The sequence below is a fragment of the Coturnix japonica genome, chromosome 14 (assembly GCF_054131305.1).
Source record: "Coturnix japonica strain WE chromosome 14, WE-NBRP24, whole genome shotgun sequence".
NCBI lineage: Eukaryota > Metazoa > Chordata > Aves > Galliformes > Phasianidae > Coturnix > Coturnix japonica.
This window is the reverse complement of record NC_140676.1, coordinates 7,324,983-7,344,433: the sequence shown is the minus strand read 5'-3', so window position 1 is coordinate 7,344,433 and position 19,451 is coordinate 7,324,983. Positions and strand designations below refer to the sequence as shown.

The window sequence follows — 19,451 nt, the reverse complement described above, 5'->3', positions numbered from 1 at the left end:
ACAATGGCTTTAATGGTTTCCAACAAGTATTCCTGTACCCAAAAAGCACTGATGCTGCAGTCCATCCTGGCTGCAAAATGTCTTGCGTCAAGGTCAAACCCCATGAATAGCAATGTACTGCCCTGACACCTCCATCAGCTCTTGTCAGTAGAGATTTTTCATAAAGGCAGCCTTCCTCCCAGCATACAAAACCCCTCAGTGCTTCTATGGGATGGTGGCATTGTGGCAAAATGCAACGTGGGGCTGCCACAGCTTTAGCATCAAGGATCACATGAATTATTTCCAAATCTAAGAGGGAACGTGTCAGCTTGTGGTTGTCCGTCAAAGTCATTTGCCATCTGAGTCAGTGTGCATTAAAATAAATATCTGTCTATTAGATCAATTTGGAACATCTACCAGAGCCTGAAGAAAAAAATGGTGGTTTTTATTTTTAATATGAATGAGGCGACACTGTTTTCCTGCCCAGGTCATCCCTTCTGCCAACAGTGGAATTTCTTCAGCTAAACATTTAAATTGATTTGAGGATGATCCTCCCAGCATCATTCTTGAAAGGGACTATTATTATTGCACGCTGAGGCTGCATGGGAGAGATCCCATTTCAGCGAGCCTGCCCCGTTAGCAGTGATTTATGCACTGTCACATTTGTTCATTAATCTTCATTCCAAATTCACTCTTCTCTCCTGCCTGGCCAAGGGGTCACACAGCGCTCTCCCCCAGGGTGATATTAAATATCAGCATGTCCTGACACCCAGGTTTGAAGGTGGGTGCACCCAGACCCTCTCCTACAGGCAGCTCCACAAGTCAGGAGTCAAGCAGACCTCAAAGCCTGCCCTCCTGCTGCCCCCAACCCCTGCATGAGGGTCTCCTGGCTTTGGGAATGGAGCTGCAGCCCTGGGACTGCTGTTCTTGCACAAAACCCACAGCCCCATCAGCCCCTTCACTTGGAGGACCGAGCAGATACTTGGCAAGATTCCCTTGCACCATACCAGAGTTCATTATCTGCTCTCCCAAGCTCCTTCAGTCAGTGATATCCTCTAATTGATGTGATTTGGCACCAGGCCATGGCATTAAATTGATTTGTAGGCCATGGGACAGTGGCAGATGCCCTTTACACTGTGCCACGCGCTTTGTTCACTGCCTGCTGCAAGGAGCTGTGAGCACCCGGACCCCTGTTATTCCCTGACAGGGGGCAAAGTAGCAGCCACCCACGCTGGGGCTGCCCCCCTCCCTTTGGTACAGCCTTATTTCTGTTTTCACCCTTCTGTAAAGGCTGCTCCTTTAGCACTCTGTTTTGCTGTCAGTTGCACTGACCATCACATTCACAAACTGTGTTGTTGTATGTAGATTTAGGGGGTGCTCCTGGAGCAACCAAACGGTCCACAGGTTTTAGGATCCACCTTTGGGGTTTTACCCCCAGAAGATGAACACTGCAAAAAAAAGAAGCCAGGATTCAAGCTCTGCTGGTATCACCAACCCAGTGAATATTTCAGTTTACTCAAACACCTTTTTATAGCTGTGATAAAAATATTAATATAGAGGAGATAAAAATCTCACTTTCTATTTAAATCATCCTATTCTCATCTCAAGAACTTTAAGCTCGGGTAGGAAAACTTTTCTTATCACTCCAGAGAGACCCATTCATCTTGAAGATATTTATTGATAATTAAAACTAGTAAGATTCCAATCACTCATATAAAAACATGACATCTGAATTCAGTAGCGCAGCTATGAGAGGTGGGGGAGAGGTCCTCCTTCTCCTTATCTTCCTCCTTCTTTCACTCCTCCTCCTGGATATTCCCTTCCCACAAACATCACAGACCTGACACAGCTGGGAGGATTTTGCCTGAGCATTGGCCAAACCCCACACGGTAGCCATTGCCTTGGCAGTAACCTGGGGGCAGAAAACAGGAGATGGGTTGTACTGCGAGGACAGTGGGGTTCCATCATGAATGAATAGAATGATCCTCATGTGGATATTTGAGATGGACGTGCCCAGGCCTGGCACACACAGTGAGGCTTTATGCTTTGGCCCCTCTTGTCAGGAAAAGCCATAGAATCACAAAGGCTGGAGAATAGCATTGAGATTAACCAACCATCAACCCACCCCCACCATGCCCACTGACCACGTCCCTCAGTGCCACATCCCCATGGTTCTTGAGCACCTCAAGAGATGGTGACTCTACCACCTGCCTCCCCAGGCAGCTGTGCCACTGCAGCACCACTATTTCAGTGAATAAATGTTTCTTAATACCCAACCTGAACCTCCCCTGATGCAGCTTGAGGCCATTCCCTCTCATCTTATTGCTGTTCCTTGGGAGCAGAGGCCGACCCCTACTCCAGTACAAGGAGAACCTGGGTCTGACCTTCCTTCAGCACTGTCCCTCATCATGGAGCTGTGATGTGGGACAGCTTCTGATTCAGGTGCTGCTACACTTAAGACTGTGCGTAAAGTGGGTTGAGTACAATAGTCTTGAAATTTGACCAATCAATATAAATGCAAGTTCAGTGAATGTGATCAAAGAACAACTGAGATGTGCAATATGTGTGCACACACGGCACAGCCGTGTCCTCAGCAGGCTGTCACCAACCCCTGCAAACACCTCCTTGGTACAGCAAAAGAGCATTTCTCAGCCATTACCTGTTATAATGATTTCATCTCCATCTTGCAGGAACTTACGAGACTGTCCATGGCCAAGAGGAATTTCTTTTGTCCCATTCCAAGAAAGCTCCAGCATGGAGCCGAAGCTCTCAGGCTCCTGCAGCAAAAATTATCAACAAATTAATGTCTCTTAGCAGTCCCACTGCTAAGCTACTTACTGCTGGAAGAAGATTCACAAATAGATGAGCACACAGAACTGAGTTTTACTGTTAATTTGCTTCATTGGTAAAACACTGGTTTACTGCTTTGCCTTTGCATTACAACACCTTGCTTGCTGTAAGCAGTCATGGCTTCATCTGGTATGTTTAAAACAGCCCTAAATTCTTTACAAGCTGCTTGAGGCAGCTACAGAGAACACAGAAACAAGCCTAGGACACTCCTGAGGACCTGTGCTTTCATGTAACCACACAGCACAGTTTTATTTATGTTTTGTTCTTCAGAAGCAAAGCTGGCAAAGGTTTGTAAATCACCAATGTCAATCTGCAGCGCAGCGTGTTAGGGGAAGCAGGAAGCACTTCAGAGGTGCTCAGAATGGAAGGATAGGTATCCCTGTTTGGAAACCACTTACCCTGAAGCTGTCTAAGAGACAGCATGAAGAGTGATTATATTTGATGTTTCAGCAAGTGCCAGTGCCTTACTCAGACATTGCAACCACTGTCTGTACAGGAGCAACAGCTTGCAAAGTTAGGTCTGTAGATGTAATATTTTCTATCTGCTGAGCTGTTACTGATGCTATGAGGACTTGAACACTCACGGGCCCACTGATGGTTCCTGATGCCAGGAGGTCTCCAGGTCGGAGGTTGCACCCATTGATGGAGTGATGCGCCAGCTGCTGCTTCATGGTCCAGTACATGTGCTGCACGAAGGAGGAGGAGAAGGCTAAAGCAACGAAGGACAAACCTTTCTCACATGCCTATGCAGAAGGTATTGCATGTTCTGGATGATGCTGGTCAGGCAATCCCTAAAGATGTTTCCTTATTTAATCAGGAACTTTCAGCAGCCTAAAAGTAATGCCCACAGCTGCATTTCTAGTAGTTGCTGTGACCTGGCTGAGAGCTTTCTGTATGATCATAGAAACATAGAATGATCCATAAAATGGATTGGGTTGGAAGGCACCCCAAGGATCACCAAGTTCCAACCAGCGTGCTGCAGGCAGGACCACCAACCTCCACATCTGGTACTAGACCAGGTTGCCTGTGATGACCAAGGGGCTGCTGCATGCACATAAACAGACTATAACATGTAACTGTGCCCCTTAAAAATCCTTCTCTTTCAGTTAGATGCCATTTATCCTCTTCTTCCTCTTCAAGGCCAGCACTACTAGCACCACTTACATGGTGGCACAGCAAGAGCCCCTTTGCCTGAATTCAAAGCAGCAGGAAGAGCTGCTCTCTTGTTCAGTGCTCAGGAGTTTCCATCCCAATGGAGAGATGTCACCACCATCTGCTCATCTCTCTCTATTTGATTTTCAGAAGGTCTGGTGAGGTGCCAGGAGCTGGATTCAATAACCCTTATGGGTTCCTTCAACTCAGGTTATTCTATGATTCTGTGAATCTTACCCAAACCTGACCTGATCTTTGACTAATGCAAAAATCAGTGTTTGACGATGCCTAAGAGCTGAGCTGATGGCATCAGTAAGATTTCAAGCAAATGAAAGAGGCCAAAGTCTTACCTTGAAATTGGATCTGCATATAGTAGTTGGCGTGCTCATTCCTTCTCCTGCAGAAAATAAAAAGCAAGAAATGGGTAAACAACTCATTTGTGTTGGATGAATGATGTTGGAGTCTTTTCATTTTATAGATGGATGACTCCTTTTATCATTACAATCCCTTGCAGCAGAGCAGCAATAACATTTTCCATTCCCTTAAGAAGGCCAGAAAACAAGTGTGTGGATGGCACCAGCGTAACATCAAGCTACCCGATTCAGATCATTTCCTTTACTGTGTGAGCAACAATACGAGCAACAACTGGACCTTCTGCTCAGCAAGGCCATTAGCTGGGCTCTGCGCTGGGCTGACATCATGGACTTCTGCTCCCTTCTTGCCCAGCTTTTACCTACCCATGCAGGCAGCCCCCATAGGGACTCTTCATTGTAAGTTGATTATCTGCAGTCCTCAGGTGGGCTGCATTCCCTCCTGGGTGCATCACTGCCAACAGGGAGCATGAAGAGCTTTGCAAGAAAAAGAGGAATGCGAAGCCAAGAGCAAATTGTCTCATGTACGTGGGGGGTTCTGCAGTCCTTAATTGGTGATTTCAGCTTTACAACCCGCTCCGTATTGCCATACATTTTATTGCCACACCTTTTATTGCCACAAAGAGATTGATGTCAAAAGTGTAGGGCTCTTCATCCCGAAGGTAGGGCAGTGGCTTGGGGTCCTAAAATGCAGATAAAGGACGTGACAGTTTACACAAGCAAAAAGGAGAAATTCCATGTGCCATCCCAGTGAGCTCTTGTTTATGCAGGCTGTGCTGCACACCCCATTTACTTTACCATTATTACTGTTCAGATTATTGCTTTTCTTGCTCTCATGCACATGCTTTTAAGGATCTTTCTGAGCAGATGCGATATCCCGCAGATTCAGATTTCCTCTTTTGCACTTGGGCTCCAAAAGCCCTCTCCATCTCTTTGGCATGGATGTTAATCCAAAACTAATACAGTGCTAGCACACCTCTGCTCTGCTCATGTTCAGAGACGGTGGTAAATTCTCTGTAAGAACTCCATTACCTTTTTCCATTTTAACTACAATTCTACATAACACAGATGCTTGAACAAAGTGCTCTGGCATGAATCCCCTCTCTCCCTCCTGCTTTCTAGATGCTAAGCACTAACAAACACGACCTAGCAGCTCAGTGATCAGTTCATTTCCGAGACACTTTGGAGGAGATGATATTTCTGCCCCGCTCAAGTAGGCAGGATGGCAGACACCACCTGGTTGTGCCACATCAGCCAGCATTTGGATTCAAAGGGCTCGAGCTTTCTTTATGTCTTTGAAGCAGGATCACTTCAAACTGTTCAAAGATTCAATCTTTTTTCTCTCGCTGACCTGGACAGGGTTTGGCAGCACAAATGGCATCAAAGCTTCCATGGTGACGACCCAAGGGGAGATGGTTGTGCCAAAACTCTTGCTCAGGAATGGGCCCAGAGGAACATATTCCCATTTCTGGATGTCACGAGCTAGAAAGGGAAAATTGAAAGCAATGCCATTAAACATACTTGGCGTTGTACAGCCTTTGCACCAGGGGAAGATCTCTGCACAGCTACAGCACCAGCTGTGTGGACTTGGAAACATTCTCACTACCAATTTACAGCCATTGTGCCCAAATTCTGGTTTAATTCCATCCCTTTCTCAAACCGAAGTTCTCAGACTGGCTGGATTAAGTAGTCAAGGATAATTAAAGCAAGCCAGGTCATCCTCAGACAACCATATTTTCCTCCTCAGTTCAATTAAACTGTGACACCCAGCCAGGGAGCTGCACCAGTTGGAGGGTTCATTTCACCTCAGTAACAATGTTTTTGTCTGCTTAAACCTCTGGACAGACAGAGGGATTTGTGATTGCCAAATTCTTTCCCTAATCTTGACATGGAAATCAATCCTCTGTTGAGATCCCTATCCTTAGCACTGCTCGATCCCTGTTAGATGGATATTAGCTCTTTCATAAGTAAATCAATCTTCATTAGGCAGCATTCACAGGTTCTACTGATCAAAGATGGGTTTAGAAAGAGCTTAAGAAATGCAGGTATCTGATCCCTTTCAACCATACCCAGTGGTTTCAGTGCCCATCAATGTGTTTTTAAAACACATTTTCATTGTTTATCCATCTTTAGGGCACCCCATAATGCTCTGACCCCACCCATGGTGCTGGTTACCACTCCAGTCGTTCATAAGGACCATCCCAAAGATGTGCTCATGAGCTCTGCTGACTGGGATGGGCTCCCCGTGCTTGTTGCCAGGTCCTACAAAGAATGCCTGGAGTTGAAAATCAAAATGTTGGTTAAGTTTCTGAAGGTAGAAAAGATAAAAGAGGATTAAAGTCATTGATTTGCTCAGTGGAAGACTACAGTGAGAGGAGGTAGTGGGGAAATGTCCCCCGTGGGTGTCTACCATGACCTAGCATCTCTCTTACTCCCATATAAAACAACATAGATCATATAAAACAGGGAACCCTGGAAAGCTCTATCCTTTAGGACCACGCTAAGCCACAAGAAGATGCACTGTCCAAGGGTATTTAGTTACAAAACTCTGTTGTTTCCAAACCCAAAGTTGTTTCCAGCCTGAAAGCTGTATTAACAGCACAGCGGATGATGTAAAATACCCTGCTGTCCTCAGAAGGGAAGATTTCCACCACAGAAATCTTCATTGCCTGCTATACGGATTTATCAGAGGAAAGGAATAAGTGGATCATGTAATATTCATTTTAGAAGATGATCCAACCTTTTCTTCCCTCTTGTTAATGTTTCTCTATTAAAGTAGCAGGGAAAAAAAAGCCCATCTTACCATTTCTAACTCGATATCCAGGCGCTTGCAAGCACCGAACACTGGAGGTTTATCTGCAGGTGTAAAAAGAAAGAGTATTTTGTGGGAGAAAGGCAGACAGAGCAATGAAAGAACAAAGCATCCAGTGCTGCCTGGCATACAAACATGAGGCAGTTTTAACTCTGGGCTTCCCCTTGCTCTCTGCTCTGACCCCAGCTGGAGCATCACAGACCCTACACTGCAGTGTACAGGAAAAACGATAGTTAAAAAAGGAATAAGGAGCCACAAGTAAAGTCTGCCATGGACTCACCATTGTCAGGTTTCATTTGCCCCACAGGTCTCCGGATGGGTGTCCCAGATACCACAACAGAAGATGCCCGGCCGTGATACCCAACAGGCAGGTGTAGCCTTGGGAAAGAGCATCGGAGTGTGGGTTAGATCAGGGAGCAGAGCACCCAGAGCAGCTTCATGGGGCAGAGGCTTATAGAGAGCAAGGTTTGAGGAGCAGGCTCTGCACAGATGGGCAAAAACAGCTACACAGTCCTTGCTCTGAGATACAGACATACAAAATGCTGCAACCATGTAGCTGTGCTAAATGCACTCTGGTGTCACTGCTCTGCTTAATTGCTCCGAGCTTAAACCCAAAACACAATTAGCAGAACAGAGTTTCTTAGGTGAATATGCCTTTGAACCAGAGGTTCACTGTGGTTGGTACAGATGCACCAGCACAGGTTGGAGAAATGGGGCTTTTCTGAAGCTCTTGGCAGCACAGTTTGTCATTCCTCCAGCATGAACTGAAATATGTATTACTGAAGGGCTGCCTCGACCTTTAAAAACACACATATATATACACCTATGGGTGAGCACACAACACAGCCACCCCCATAACCCACCAGTTGGGCATCAGAGCATTCTCCTTCCCCCGGAACATGATGCCAACGTTGGTAGCGTGCTGTCGTGATGAATAGAAGTCGGTGTAATCTCCTGCATGGATAGAAACGCACAGGACATGGAGCAAAGGTGGGAGAGTCCCTCGTGTGCTGGGACTAAAGCTGATGGAAAGACTGGGGAGGAACACAGGGAGGGATGCAGGGAGGGATGCAGAGGCACTCAGCAGCATTTGGAATCGTTGACGGAGTGGGCGGGCTGCTGCTGCCCTCTGCTGGGGGATACTGTGTTGGAAGCCTCGCTGCAGCCAACCTAACACTTAAAGCTGTACATAGCTTTGGGTGCCGTAACATAGGGAAATAAAACCATCAGGGCATGCAGAGGAAAACGAAGATGGTGAAGGGTCTAGAGAGCAAGGTGTGTGAGGATCACAGCCACAAAGGCCTTTGGTGTTGTGAATCTGACATTTCATGGCACAGGACAACCCGGAGTTAAACCACATCCAGGAGTTTTCTGGCTGATAATGAGCTTCCCCCGGCTTTTCATCTTGCACTGCCGACAGCAGCTACCATTCACTGCATACAACGAGCTACTTCTGGCTCCTACAAAGTCCACTCCCCATCACAGCTACGCTAAGTCTGAGCATCCTGGAAACAAAGCAGACCCTTCAGGCAGGAGCAAAGGGCAGTGCTGAGCAGCCGGCAACCCACAAGGCTTACCAATGTGTGCTGGCAGGTGCATGGTAGCAGAAGCCTGAGGTACAAATGCCCTGAAATAAAAGACAAAGACTTCAGCTCTCAGAATAGTTTGAGGCTTTCACCCTGAAGTGGTTTTCAAGCACAAAAGGGGCTGAGCATCTCTCGAAGCAGCTCTGTCCTTATTTTGCTTTGCAAAGCCTTGCAGCAATTCCTTTCTAGTTGTAATAAAAACAAGGGCACTGTTGGGATAGGGGGAGGCCCAAGCTGGAGGCCCCACAGCCACTTCCCCCATGGAGGCAGTTGTTGTTTTGCATGGAGCTCCAGGTGTCCCCATGGGCTCCAAGCACCTGATCAGCTGTAGGTGCCCCTGTTCAGTGCAGGGGAATTGGACCAGATGGCCTTTAAGGGTCCCTTCCAACTCAAATGGTTCTATGATTGTATTTGCAGGCAATGAAGTGATTAACCAGAGACACAGCAAGGGGTGGGAAGGTGTCATTAGGCCTAAGCAGCAGTGGGATCCCATTCAGATGGCGGGCAGTTGCCTCAGGCCCACGTTGGCTCACCGTTTCCGCAGGCCCGTGTTGTCCCGCAGCGTTGGCTCGGCAGCTGACAGCAGTGACTGCAGCAGGGCACGGGCTTCCCTCCAGGCAGTGGGGCCCAGCCCCATGAAGGCATTGAGGGTGGGCTGATGGGCAATACACGACAGACTGAGTTTTGCTTTACAAGAGCACCCAGATGCCCCCACTGCATCCCCACAGCTATAGGCTGCCTCTAAGCAGAGCACACCCAATGGTGCTGGCCCACACTCCTCATGAGATGCCCCAAATTTCTGCCCTGTCACAGAAATCAGTTGGATATCAGGAAAAATCTCTTATCAGAAAGAGCAGTGCTGCAGTGGCACAGCTGCCCAGGAAGGTGATGGAGTCACCGTCCCTGGAGGTGTTCAAGAGCTGTGGGGAACTCTCACATGTCTAAGAGCACACAGAAATCCAAACTATGGCCTGAAATAAATACCTGGTCAAAGACATGCTGGTGTTTGGCAAGAGCCGGTCCATTAAACAGATGCTTGATGACACTGAGATCCAAGATTTGGTCTCCAATCGCTACCCCAATCCTGTGCCGAGGCTGCAAAGCGGTGAGAGTGGAGGGAAGAGAAGAAGAGTTTATGTTTGTACCCCCAAACCCTCCAGCGATCACAGAGAGATGAACCCATGAGGACAGGGTCTAACACTCATTAGGAAAACAAACTTAACAAAATGGAAAAACTCACGCAATTTAACCTATTTTTTAACCTCAAATTTCCAAACAAGATATTCCTTAATCTTTAATTTCTAAGCACGATTCCCGCTGTGATAAGGATTCATTCAGCAAACATCCCTGCAGAGCGCCGGGTTAATTTGTAACGACACCAACCACCATAGCTGGAAATCATGGGGACATGGTGCCAGTTTTAAAACGTTATTCCCCCAAAGAATTTCCATAAACCCTCACCTGCCTTCTAATAAGATCTTGGCAAAAATGTGACGTACTGGAACAGGTTGTCCAATGAGGCTGTGGATGCCCCATCCCTGCAGGCATTCAAGGCCAGGCTGGATGTGGCTCTGGGCAGCCTGGCCTGGTTGTTGGTGACCCTGCACATAGGAGGGGGCTAAAACTGGATGATCATTGTGGTCCTTTTCAACCCAGGCCATTCTATGACTCTGACATAACAGCACTGGCTCGAACCTTTGGGCACATTTAACACTTTGCTGCAGCGCTGTGCCCAACAAACCATAATGGGGCAGCAGCAGAGATAGAAGTGACACGTGCATGCAGTGTTCTGCTTTAGTACACTTGCAACCACCCCACCCAGCTGGTGAGAGCAGGCTGCTAAAGGCCAGAACACGGTACATACAAATACAGCTATTGCAGGAGACAATTCATTTGACAATAGTCAAAACCACACAACAACCATAGGATGCAGCAGCCAAAGTGCTCCTCAGAACTACTAACACTTCCCATTCTTTAGTATAGTTTAAAGGAAGCTGTTACCAGAAGCCTTATGTGAAGCAAAAAGACAACTCAGATTTCCTTATCCCACGTTGCTGGAGTTCCTCCATTCCACAGGTTCCACACAATTACAGCAGCCCAAGGACATCCTGTGCTTTTACTCACCTCCTCCCTTGTGGAGAAAACCCCATAGGGGAGATTTTGCAGAGGGAAATCTGAGTCCTTGTCCACGTGGATGAAAGACATGCTGAATGCTCACAAAGAGCCCCGACCTGCTGGGCCACTGCGCTCCTACCTCAAAGGAAGAGACCCTTTGGATGTTGTAACAGGGAGCACAGCAGCACCAAATCCCACCCTCCATCCGCAGCCCCAAACCAATCGCAGCCCTGCACGCATCCCACCCCTCATCCCGCTGGCAGCAGCTGTGGTTAATTAGTGCCAGAGGTTTGCATGAGTCAGCAGCTGGTAACTGTTCCTGCCGAGGTTGGGGCCAGCACACGGACAGGCTCTTCCTGCTCGATAAACCCTTACATGAAACCAAGGCCATTTTTCACCAGCTTGATCCTTGTGGGTGGGGAATCCATGCAGGCAGCTCCACGTGGGGCGGTGAGAGCAGAGATGCCACCCATTTACCTTCCATGGGGTGATTTACTTGACAGCAAGGTGGGAAAATGATGTCCCCATCTCACCTCAGTGGAGCAGTTCTTCTGCCAGCAGCTCAGCAACACGGAGGAAGTGCTCAGCTGACACCTCCAGCTGCACTTCACCTCCTTATTAGCTTTGTAATGCTGTATCCGAGTTACATTTTCACCAGTTCCAATAGCTTAAGAACAGGTGTGTGCAAACAACAGAACAAGGGCAGAGGAACCTGTGGCATCTTTTGATCCCCAACCCAGCTGTCACACCGTGCACAGAAACCAATGAGGGAATGACCTGAGAAACTGAAACCAAATAGCAAAGGTCACACCTTTCCAATAAGCGCGGTTAGACAGCTCGTGACTGCCAAGCAAAGAACTTAGAGCTTATTTCCTGCTCAACTTTTCTTTTCTGGCAGAGAAGACTCTTTAGAAGAAACAGAGCAAGCTGGAGAGGCAGAGATTCAGTGCGAGATGACACAACACCAGCGACGAGAGCCCATCTGTGACAGCTCATGTGGCGCCATCTGGAGCAGGTTCTTCTTTCAAACAATACGACGCCTCGCACCAACTCCTGCAGAATTCCCTGTAAGCAAATCCAGTGCATCTCAAGTTACGACTCTGTGCCAATGATGGCTGAAAAACGCCGTGAAGAGGCTCCATGTGAGGTTACAGGAACTGTGTGTAAGCTGCGTACTGCAAGGAGAAAACAACAGCTTGAAAGCGTGCGTCCAATACACAGCGCGCATCTTGAGAAACAAGATTCATGCAAGGCTGCTGCAGTGCTGTGAACGTGCTGGTATTAATTAAAATGTTCATCTGCTAACCTAATGCTGATAACAGAATATGAAGAGCATGGCTGGTTATCCAGACTGAGAAGCAGATCAACCACCACGATAACATGAAGCCAACGCCAAAGCAAACACCAACTCGCTGTCAGGGAAAGGTGGATTTCCAGTCCAAGTTCATATATCAGGACCATATTATCTTTCAATATCCTTTACTCGGAGCAATCTGAACGAGCCAGGCCATAAACAAATTTATTAGGTCGTCTTGAGAAGGATATGTGTAGAAACAGAATTACCCAACACTGCCCCTGCCAGTCAGTACAGCCATTGCACTGCACATTCAGTTTCCTCTTGGCACAGTCACATTTCCTACTGTATAATCAAGGGCCAGCAGTTATTGCTTCATAACAGGCAGCAGTGAAGGGATTACGTGAATTCCAAAGGCAGCTGCTTCTTAAGCCCTTCCTTTGTCCAGTCTCTCAGATACCAGAACTTACAAAACAACTGTTATTCCCCACATTGCAAAATCTACGGCATCTCTCTGCTTAGCCCAGGAGCATCACTGCCAGAGGAAACATAGAGAAAATGATACTTCTAGAAAAGGGAAACCAAAAACAGTGAAGAGGAAGTTGTTAAACTGAGAAGGGAAGATTTAGAGAAGAGTAGAGCAGCAGCCAAGTGAAGGACAGCCATGAAAAAAGACACTGCTGCTCTTCTGTTCCCTGCGCTACCTAAGAGGAAGTTTAGCAAATGCTCTGAGGAAACAGAAGATCTCTGACCCATAGGTGTAAACTGCTACTGAGACTCAGAGCCATTTCTCCCCTCCTTTACTACAAAAACCCTCTGCTTCATCAATTGCGTGTAAGCCACTTACGCAAGCACAAGATATTTCATTTATTACTGGGTCTTGTAAATTACTCCCCACAGCTGATAGAGAAAGCTCCTTCTGTTGCGTAGTGTTTATGTGCTAAATGTAGTGTTTTATCTACTAATCACCATCCATAGCTTTTAAAGAGCATTCAGAATTGTAAAGAAGGCAGCCAGCTTTGATTAAAAATTTAACACTTTAAATAAAACCACACAATCCCATTGATTTCACAAGTGCCCAAAGGCAGCAGCAAGTCACCACGTGGAACTTCAGCCAGGGATTGGTACCACATGGAGAGGAATCAGTCCACTTTGGTGTACCGTTAAGTCCTGTGATAAACAACAGCACCTGAATTTACCAGGCTGCTACACAAACTACTCAACCTTTATACCCCCAGAAGATGATTACTTACAAACCTGCAGATCTACTGATGCACAATGGAGGGTGGCTGCGGCAGCTTTCCATGTCGGAGCACGTGGATCTCAAACCTGAGAACACAATCCCACTGGAAATACTCTCTCCAGGCATGTTCTATCATCTAACTTCAGGGAAGGTTGTGCAGTGCTCTGTCACAGTGAATCATAAAACCCAGAGCAATATTTTCTAGTGCCACAGTCACACACACATGGCTCCAGGGCTCACCAATAAAGCTGGAGATGCTGCTTTTACCTATCATAGGCTCATCCCGACTTAAGCACATAGTCACAGATAACCCCACTGCAGCACACAGCAATGACACCCCACAAAATATAAGATCAGACTGTAGCCAGCACTGGGATACATACGGCCTGTGGATAAATGCACAGTAAGTATGTAAGTAAGTAAGTAAAGGAACTGTCAATGGAAGGTCCCCATGCAAACAAAGCAGGAGAGATCTGGGCTACTGATGCCAGTGACAGCCACAGGGGCCTCCAATTTTTATTTTTTTTTTTAATTTTATTTAATCAAAGTTAAGACATGGATAAACATAAATACAGCACAGGTACTTCAGATCATTCTTCATATTGTGTACAGACAGACCGATGGATGTAATTACCAATGAAACCTGCAGTCAGTGAAGTGCATACAGCCTTCCCCCCCCATACACACAGGAACCAATTGGGAAAAAAAAAAATAAAACAAACCACACAGACAACCTCAGCACACACTCTCATTACAAATGATTCATACATAAATAGGTAGAGGGTGCAAACAAGCTAATATGCGAACATGTATAACCTCTCGTTAATGGGGAAAAAAAATAAAACAAACAAACAGAAGCAGCCATAATGATTAAAATACATTCAGTTACTGATAACTAGTTGTGCCATACAAGGCATTATCAAAAAAAAAAAAAAACCCAAAAAAAATAAAAGGAAATTGTGCTGCAGAGAAATGCTATATACAACAAGAAAATAAACTGCAAAGTTAACGCATGCATGTTTTATCCTGGAAAAGCACAGCCCTCCAATATTGTTCTCCACATTTGTTATAAAAGCCCTCTGCACTCAACTAAAATTAAGATGATCTTAAAGGATAATACTCAGGTTTTTTTTTACTTAAGTCTTCAGCCACAGAAAACTGCAATGAAAAATAAATGTTCGGTCATTTTCGCCAAAAACAAAACAAAAAAGAACAAAATCTATTCATCTGATGACATGCATGATTAAAAGGTCTAGGCAAGGTACACTGCTCTACATTCCCGATGACTAAGGAAAAAATAAAAAGCTCAAGTCAATTTAATCTGCAGATGGTCAAAGGATTTTGTATTCCAGCAGGAGCAGCAGTTCAGATCTTCTGGATTTTTTCCCCCACAACTACAGGATTCTCTTTTCTGATTTTCTCAGCAGCATCAGCTTTGTAGTTGTAAGAGCAACTGTGTACATCTGAATAGCGGTGCATGCCGCAGTAAACGTTCCCACACCGACACTCAAACCCTGCAAACAGAAACAGCAGTTTAGGTACTTTGGTATTCCTTAAGCAAACCCGTTTGTTTTAAATCCTGAATGTGTTCACTCACTATCAATAAATCTGTCACCAGTGTCAATCAGCCAAAGAGAAGCTCTGCTGCAGAAAGCATAAGAATCACAAATAATACATTTAAGCAATAAAAAGCAAGATTTGACTCGACAGATCCTTCCCGTTGCATTACGTATCAGTACAAAACTCAGTCCTGAAGACTTCTGGATCATTTTCTTTGTTTCTGAACCATTACCAAGCTTCCTCAGGCCTTTCCACTGACCCACTGCAATGATGGTCAGTGAATAATGGCAGCCAGCTATCAGCCAAGCCCCAGCTAAGCAGAATTCAAGAGAGCAGTATTTAGAATTCTATGTTTTGCTTAGAGAAAGGAAGCTGAAAAACAAAATAAATACATGAAGGACTAAGTCTAGTACAGTTCAGATAGAAACAAAACTTGGGCAAAGGCTCTCCCAATCAACAGCATCAAGAAGTGGCCGTGCCCCATTTATGCCCTAAGAGCAGATGTTTGCAAAGGTCCAAAGCCTAAGTTTCTTTATAAGGAAAAGCAGAATGAGTATTGCTTACCAGTAAGTCCAACCTTCTTCCTGCACATGAAACAGCGATTCTTTTTCTGTTTTGGTTTGTCAAGTGACTTGTCTTGTTCTTCAGGTGTAGGCTCTGCGTTCTCTGACACTGAAGCTAACATTAAAAAGTTGATGAGAACACTGGATAAACATCTCTCTCCTCTTCCTCTGTTTAAACGATACTATAAGCTAAAGCCCACACTGTCAACTCAGGCTGTGGGGTTTACGATTTTGCTGCAACTTCAATATGTGAAGTGTCATGAACTCACAGCACTCCCTCCCTTCAAACCTTCAATCCAATTCAAGGAGAGAATTCACTGAATGCAGTTACAGAATTCACAGTATTAAGATACCATAAATTAAGAGGTTTGATCTCCATCCCTTTATATATCAGAGTGAGTAAAAATAGGCTTAAAAATTAGGAGTCTGAGCTGCCAGATCTGAGGAGAGAATGAACATCCAACACCAAGTGTTTCCCCATCAGTGTTACTGGTCTGTTTCCCTAAAACAGGAAATACAGAAAGAAGCTTTTAAGCAGCATTAACAGCACTGTATATTATGAGGACATGCTGAGAGAAATATTCCTTTCCAAATGTTGGAACACCATTATTTTTACTGAAGGCTGCAATAATGAGGACATACAAAGTGCAGTGTTTCAGAGCAATCTCTACTACTTGTGGATGCTGCTGCTCACCTACATCTACAGCAAGGAAGTCACTCCTTTGCACAGGAAACTCAGAACTAAAGGAACTCCACTACTCTGAAACCCAAGACAACTTTCAAACTACTTCATTGCTCTTTCACATACAGAGCAGAGCCTACAGCTTGTGTGGAAGAACAAAAAGTAATGGCACTATTTGCCTTACTCAGGTCAAACCAGAAACTGGTTGGTTTTCCCTCATTATTTGCACACTCCTCACTTTCCAAAACAAAAATAGACACCAGAGCAAACTCGATCTCAAGAAGGAATTGAGGGGTTTGCAATGTAAGCATGAAAGCAGTAAGGACTGAAAGACACACAGGATGTATCAGAAGTGCTAAGAGTTACCTAAGTGAATTCTAGTAGTGTTACAAAGAGCAGACCTCATTAAGAAAGCTTTATGCCATAAACTACCACTTCATAGCTAACAACTCAGGTTTGCATTTTCTTTCTTGTAGCAAAATCCAGTTACTTCAATGTAAGTTTTTACAGAAAGCCTCTGTAACTGTAAGGCAAACTTAAGGAAAACTGGCACTGTTCCTCACATAACAAGGCTCTCCAATCTACACATACACTTATTTTCTTTGTGCATAAACCTTCTTTTTTCCTATTGTGAGAGTCTTAATAATATCTAAGGGCTGCTGCTTACTGTTGAACTGAGTGGGAAGATTTTACTGCTGCCACAAGTCATTTTGTACCTACTGTACTAACTGAACATTCTGCCTCTCAGTTTGCTTTTGCACAGGAGACAGATTAGACTGAAGATCCTCTCTGATAATCGTGAATGCCCCAACTGGTAAGTCACCTTCAGATAACAGGGCGTCAGGGCTCTGTCTATAAGACAAGCATGACACACAATAGAAAAAAAGCCAGGTAAAAATGCAATGCCACCCAGCTTGGAGCTCACAGGAAATATGCTGCAACCACTCCCAGCTGCTGTATTTTGTCTGGATTCCAGGATGCTGCTGGAACTGGTTCCCTCCCTTCCCCCAGTCCCAGCCCTGCCTTTTGCTGGGGAACAGAAGCACCAGCAGTACCAGGACAAGCTGCCAACTACCAACAAGGAATAAAGCACGAAGAAACGCTCATCTCTCAGGAGGTGACAAGTTGTCCTGCCCCCTAGAAGTTCCTTGCTTTACAGAGTGTGTTCCAAGCCGATCAAAACAAGCAGAGCCTGGATTTCCTCCTAGAGGCAGCAGCTTTTGCTACTGCTTTGCTTGTGCCAAGCCTGCTTGAACTTCAGCATACTCTGACCATGAAAACAACACCTTGGAGATAAAGCACACTTGAGTTCTTGTATCCCTGCAGGCTCAACACAGAACTGCACACATTTGTTGCAAAGCTGCTGACACCTCATCTGTTCTCTCCTCTCCGCCAGCTCTGGATGTTTGATGTTTGTCACCTCTACTACCAGGCAGAGCTTCTGAAAGAAAAAGGTCGTTCCCATGAGGAGAAAACTAACAGCTTTATTTACCTTTCAAGCACATCTGACCAAACCTAAGAAGAAGAATACCCAACTCTGAAAGAAATGAAATACATGAGGTTAATCCTAACCAGAAGATCACTACTAACTCTCAACAACAAGCTGAAGAGACCAGCTTGACACATATTGCACCTACAAAGAAACAACAGGAGGATATTGCTGCGTTCCAGTCCTGTTTGCATTTTAACCCCAAAAGAGAAGGATTGTTTCAACCTTAAAATTAAAGATGCAACAAAAGCAGAAAACAACCTTATCATTTGCACTTTGTCCAGGTTACCTCCCTGTTAAATTTCACAGCAGCTACTCTTAATAAAGCTTTCTATTCAGTCGGTGATACCTCACAAAGAAAACAACCCCACAACCAAAACCAAGCAAGCACAAAACCGGCTGCCTTAAATGAGAACAAACATGCACACGCTTCTCAGCTGGTTACTCAAGTTGGTTAAGTCTGATTTCCTTTTAAAAAGCCTCCCTGAAACCTGAAGCATGAATCCTAACCTGCCTATTTTAAACTCATTAAGCCGAGAGCAGTGAAACACCTTTTTCACTTGCTTGCAGGCTTGCCAGGAGGCAGCCCAATTAACCCAGTGCCTAACAAACAAGGAATCCTGACTGGCTAATTGTAACACAGCTGTAATGTTGAGTGAAAGGTACAGCAGTCCACAAGGTAATCTAAAAGGAGTTGGAGAGATGCTCAAAATAGAAGAAAGCTGCTACAAGAGCTGGATTGTACCTACTTCAGTGCATTTCATTTTAGGTCACCTTTAATGATACGTTCATAAGAACAAAAAAATTAAAGGATAGGTACCTATTAGCCACTATCTGGTGTCTGGGCTTTTTGCTCTATAAACAGGGTTGGTTTTTTTTTTCAGGATAATAAATGCTGAGCAAGTGATCAAATAGGAAAATCCACTCCACACACCCCCATCCATAGACAGCACAAGAACTGTAAGGTCTTAGTTTGGGACTCCCAGCATACTGAGACTCCTTAAATGCTACACATCTAGGCAATGCTACCTAACTGCCTCACATCCCTTGTCAAAAGCCAAAAACTCAAATTCTGACTGATGTGGATGACATTCTTTGGGATGCAAAACTATGACAAGGCAATAAAGCCCACCTAGCATTCAATGCAAACTGCTTTCTTTTCAAACTTGCACTTTTCAAAGCAGAAGATTACGACTGGAATGGCTGCATTATATATGATTTTCAGTTAAGGGATAGCACAGAAGTAATATCCAGAAAAATGGGGCTGACCCTGCCACAGTGAGTTATAAATAGGGACTGTAATTTAGAACTGCAATTACGTGCTAATGTTCTTAGTTTAGAAACTACTCAGGTACAAAGAAAAGGACACTGAAACACTCCAAACACCTGGCGCAGGTTGACCCTTGAAATGCATTCTGTAAAATGGGAATATAGGAACATACCCTGGAAATCAAAGCTTCTAGTTCCTATATTTTCACAGGGATAATTAGCTTTAGAGATGGATAAATATACGTTCCCTCTAATTCTCTAGATGTGAGATGAGACTTCCTTCTGAAAGCTTGCAGGGTAAAGTCTTTACAGAAAAATTACAATACTATTACCCTACCTCCAACTGAATGAGTACATGCTATAAACCCAGAGTTTCAGCTTACAGTTAAGCCAAGCAATCTTACATATGCAGCCAAGCAAGATACGTATGTAGACAGAGACACTAATCCAGGCTCTGGGTAGAAGAAAAAGAATCATAAGACTAAC

At 45.1% G+C, this 19,451-nt stretch overlaps 2 protein-coding genes across 7 annotated transcripts in view; both read right to left on the bottom strand.

Moving 5' to 3' along the window:
* Positions 1 to 1,637: 1,637 nt before the first annotated feature.
* On the bottom strand, positions 1,638 to 11,007 carry FAH (fumarylacetoacetate hydrolase). The gene is made up of 14 exons (XM_015873069.3): positions 10,875 to 11,007; positions 9,735 to 9,845; positions 9,284 to 9,405; positions 8,742 to 8,791; positions 8,028 to 8,118; positions 7,445 to 7,542; positions 7,156 to 7,208; positions 6,528 to 6,627; positions 5,704 to 5,834; positions 4,960 to 5,035; positions 4,332 to 4,378; positions 3,414 to 3,515; positions 2,639 to 2,756; positions 1,638 to 1,891 (listed from the first exon to the last, which is right to left on the bottom strand). Exons 1-14 carry the CDS (start codon positions 10,953 to 10,955, stop codon positions 1,812 to 1,814), a joined length of 1,260 nt encoding a protein of 419 aa, XP_015728555.2. The 5' UTR covers positions 10,956 to 11,007; the 3' UTR covers positions 1,638 to 1,811.
* Positions 11,008 to 13,915: 2,908 nt separating this feature from the next.
* The window catches only part of ZFAND6 (zinc finger AN1-type containing 6), a 30,618-nt gene continuing 25,082 nt past the window's right edge, over positions 13,916 to 19,451 (bottom strand). For all 6 annotated transcript variants that reach the window (XM_085515401.1, XM_085515402.1, XM_085515399.1 and 3 more), the window contains 2 exons: positions 15,527 to 15,640; positions 13,916 to 14,916 (listed from right to left, as the gene is read on the bottom strand). In XM_085515401.1, the coding sequence (XP_085371527.1) occupies positions 14,768 to 14,916; positions 15,527 to 15,640 (263 nt within the window). In that variant the 3' untranslated portion in view covers positions 13,916 to 14,767. The remainder of the gene's footprint in view (positions 14,917 to 15,526; positions 15,641 to 19,451) is intronic.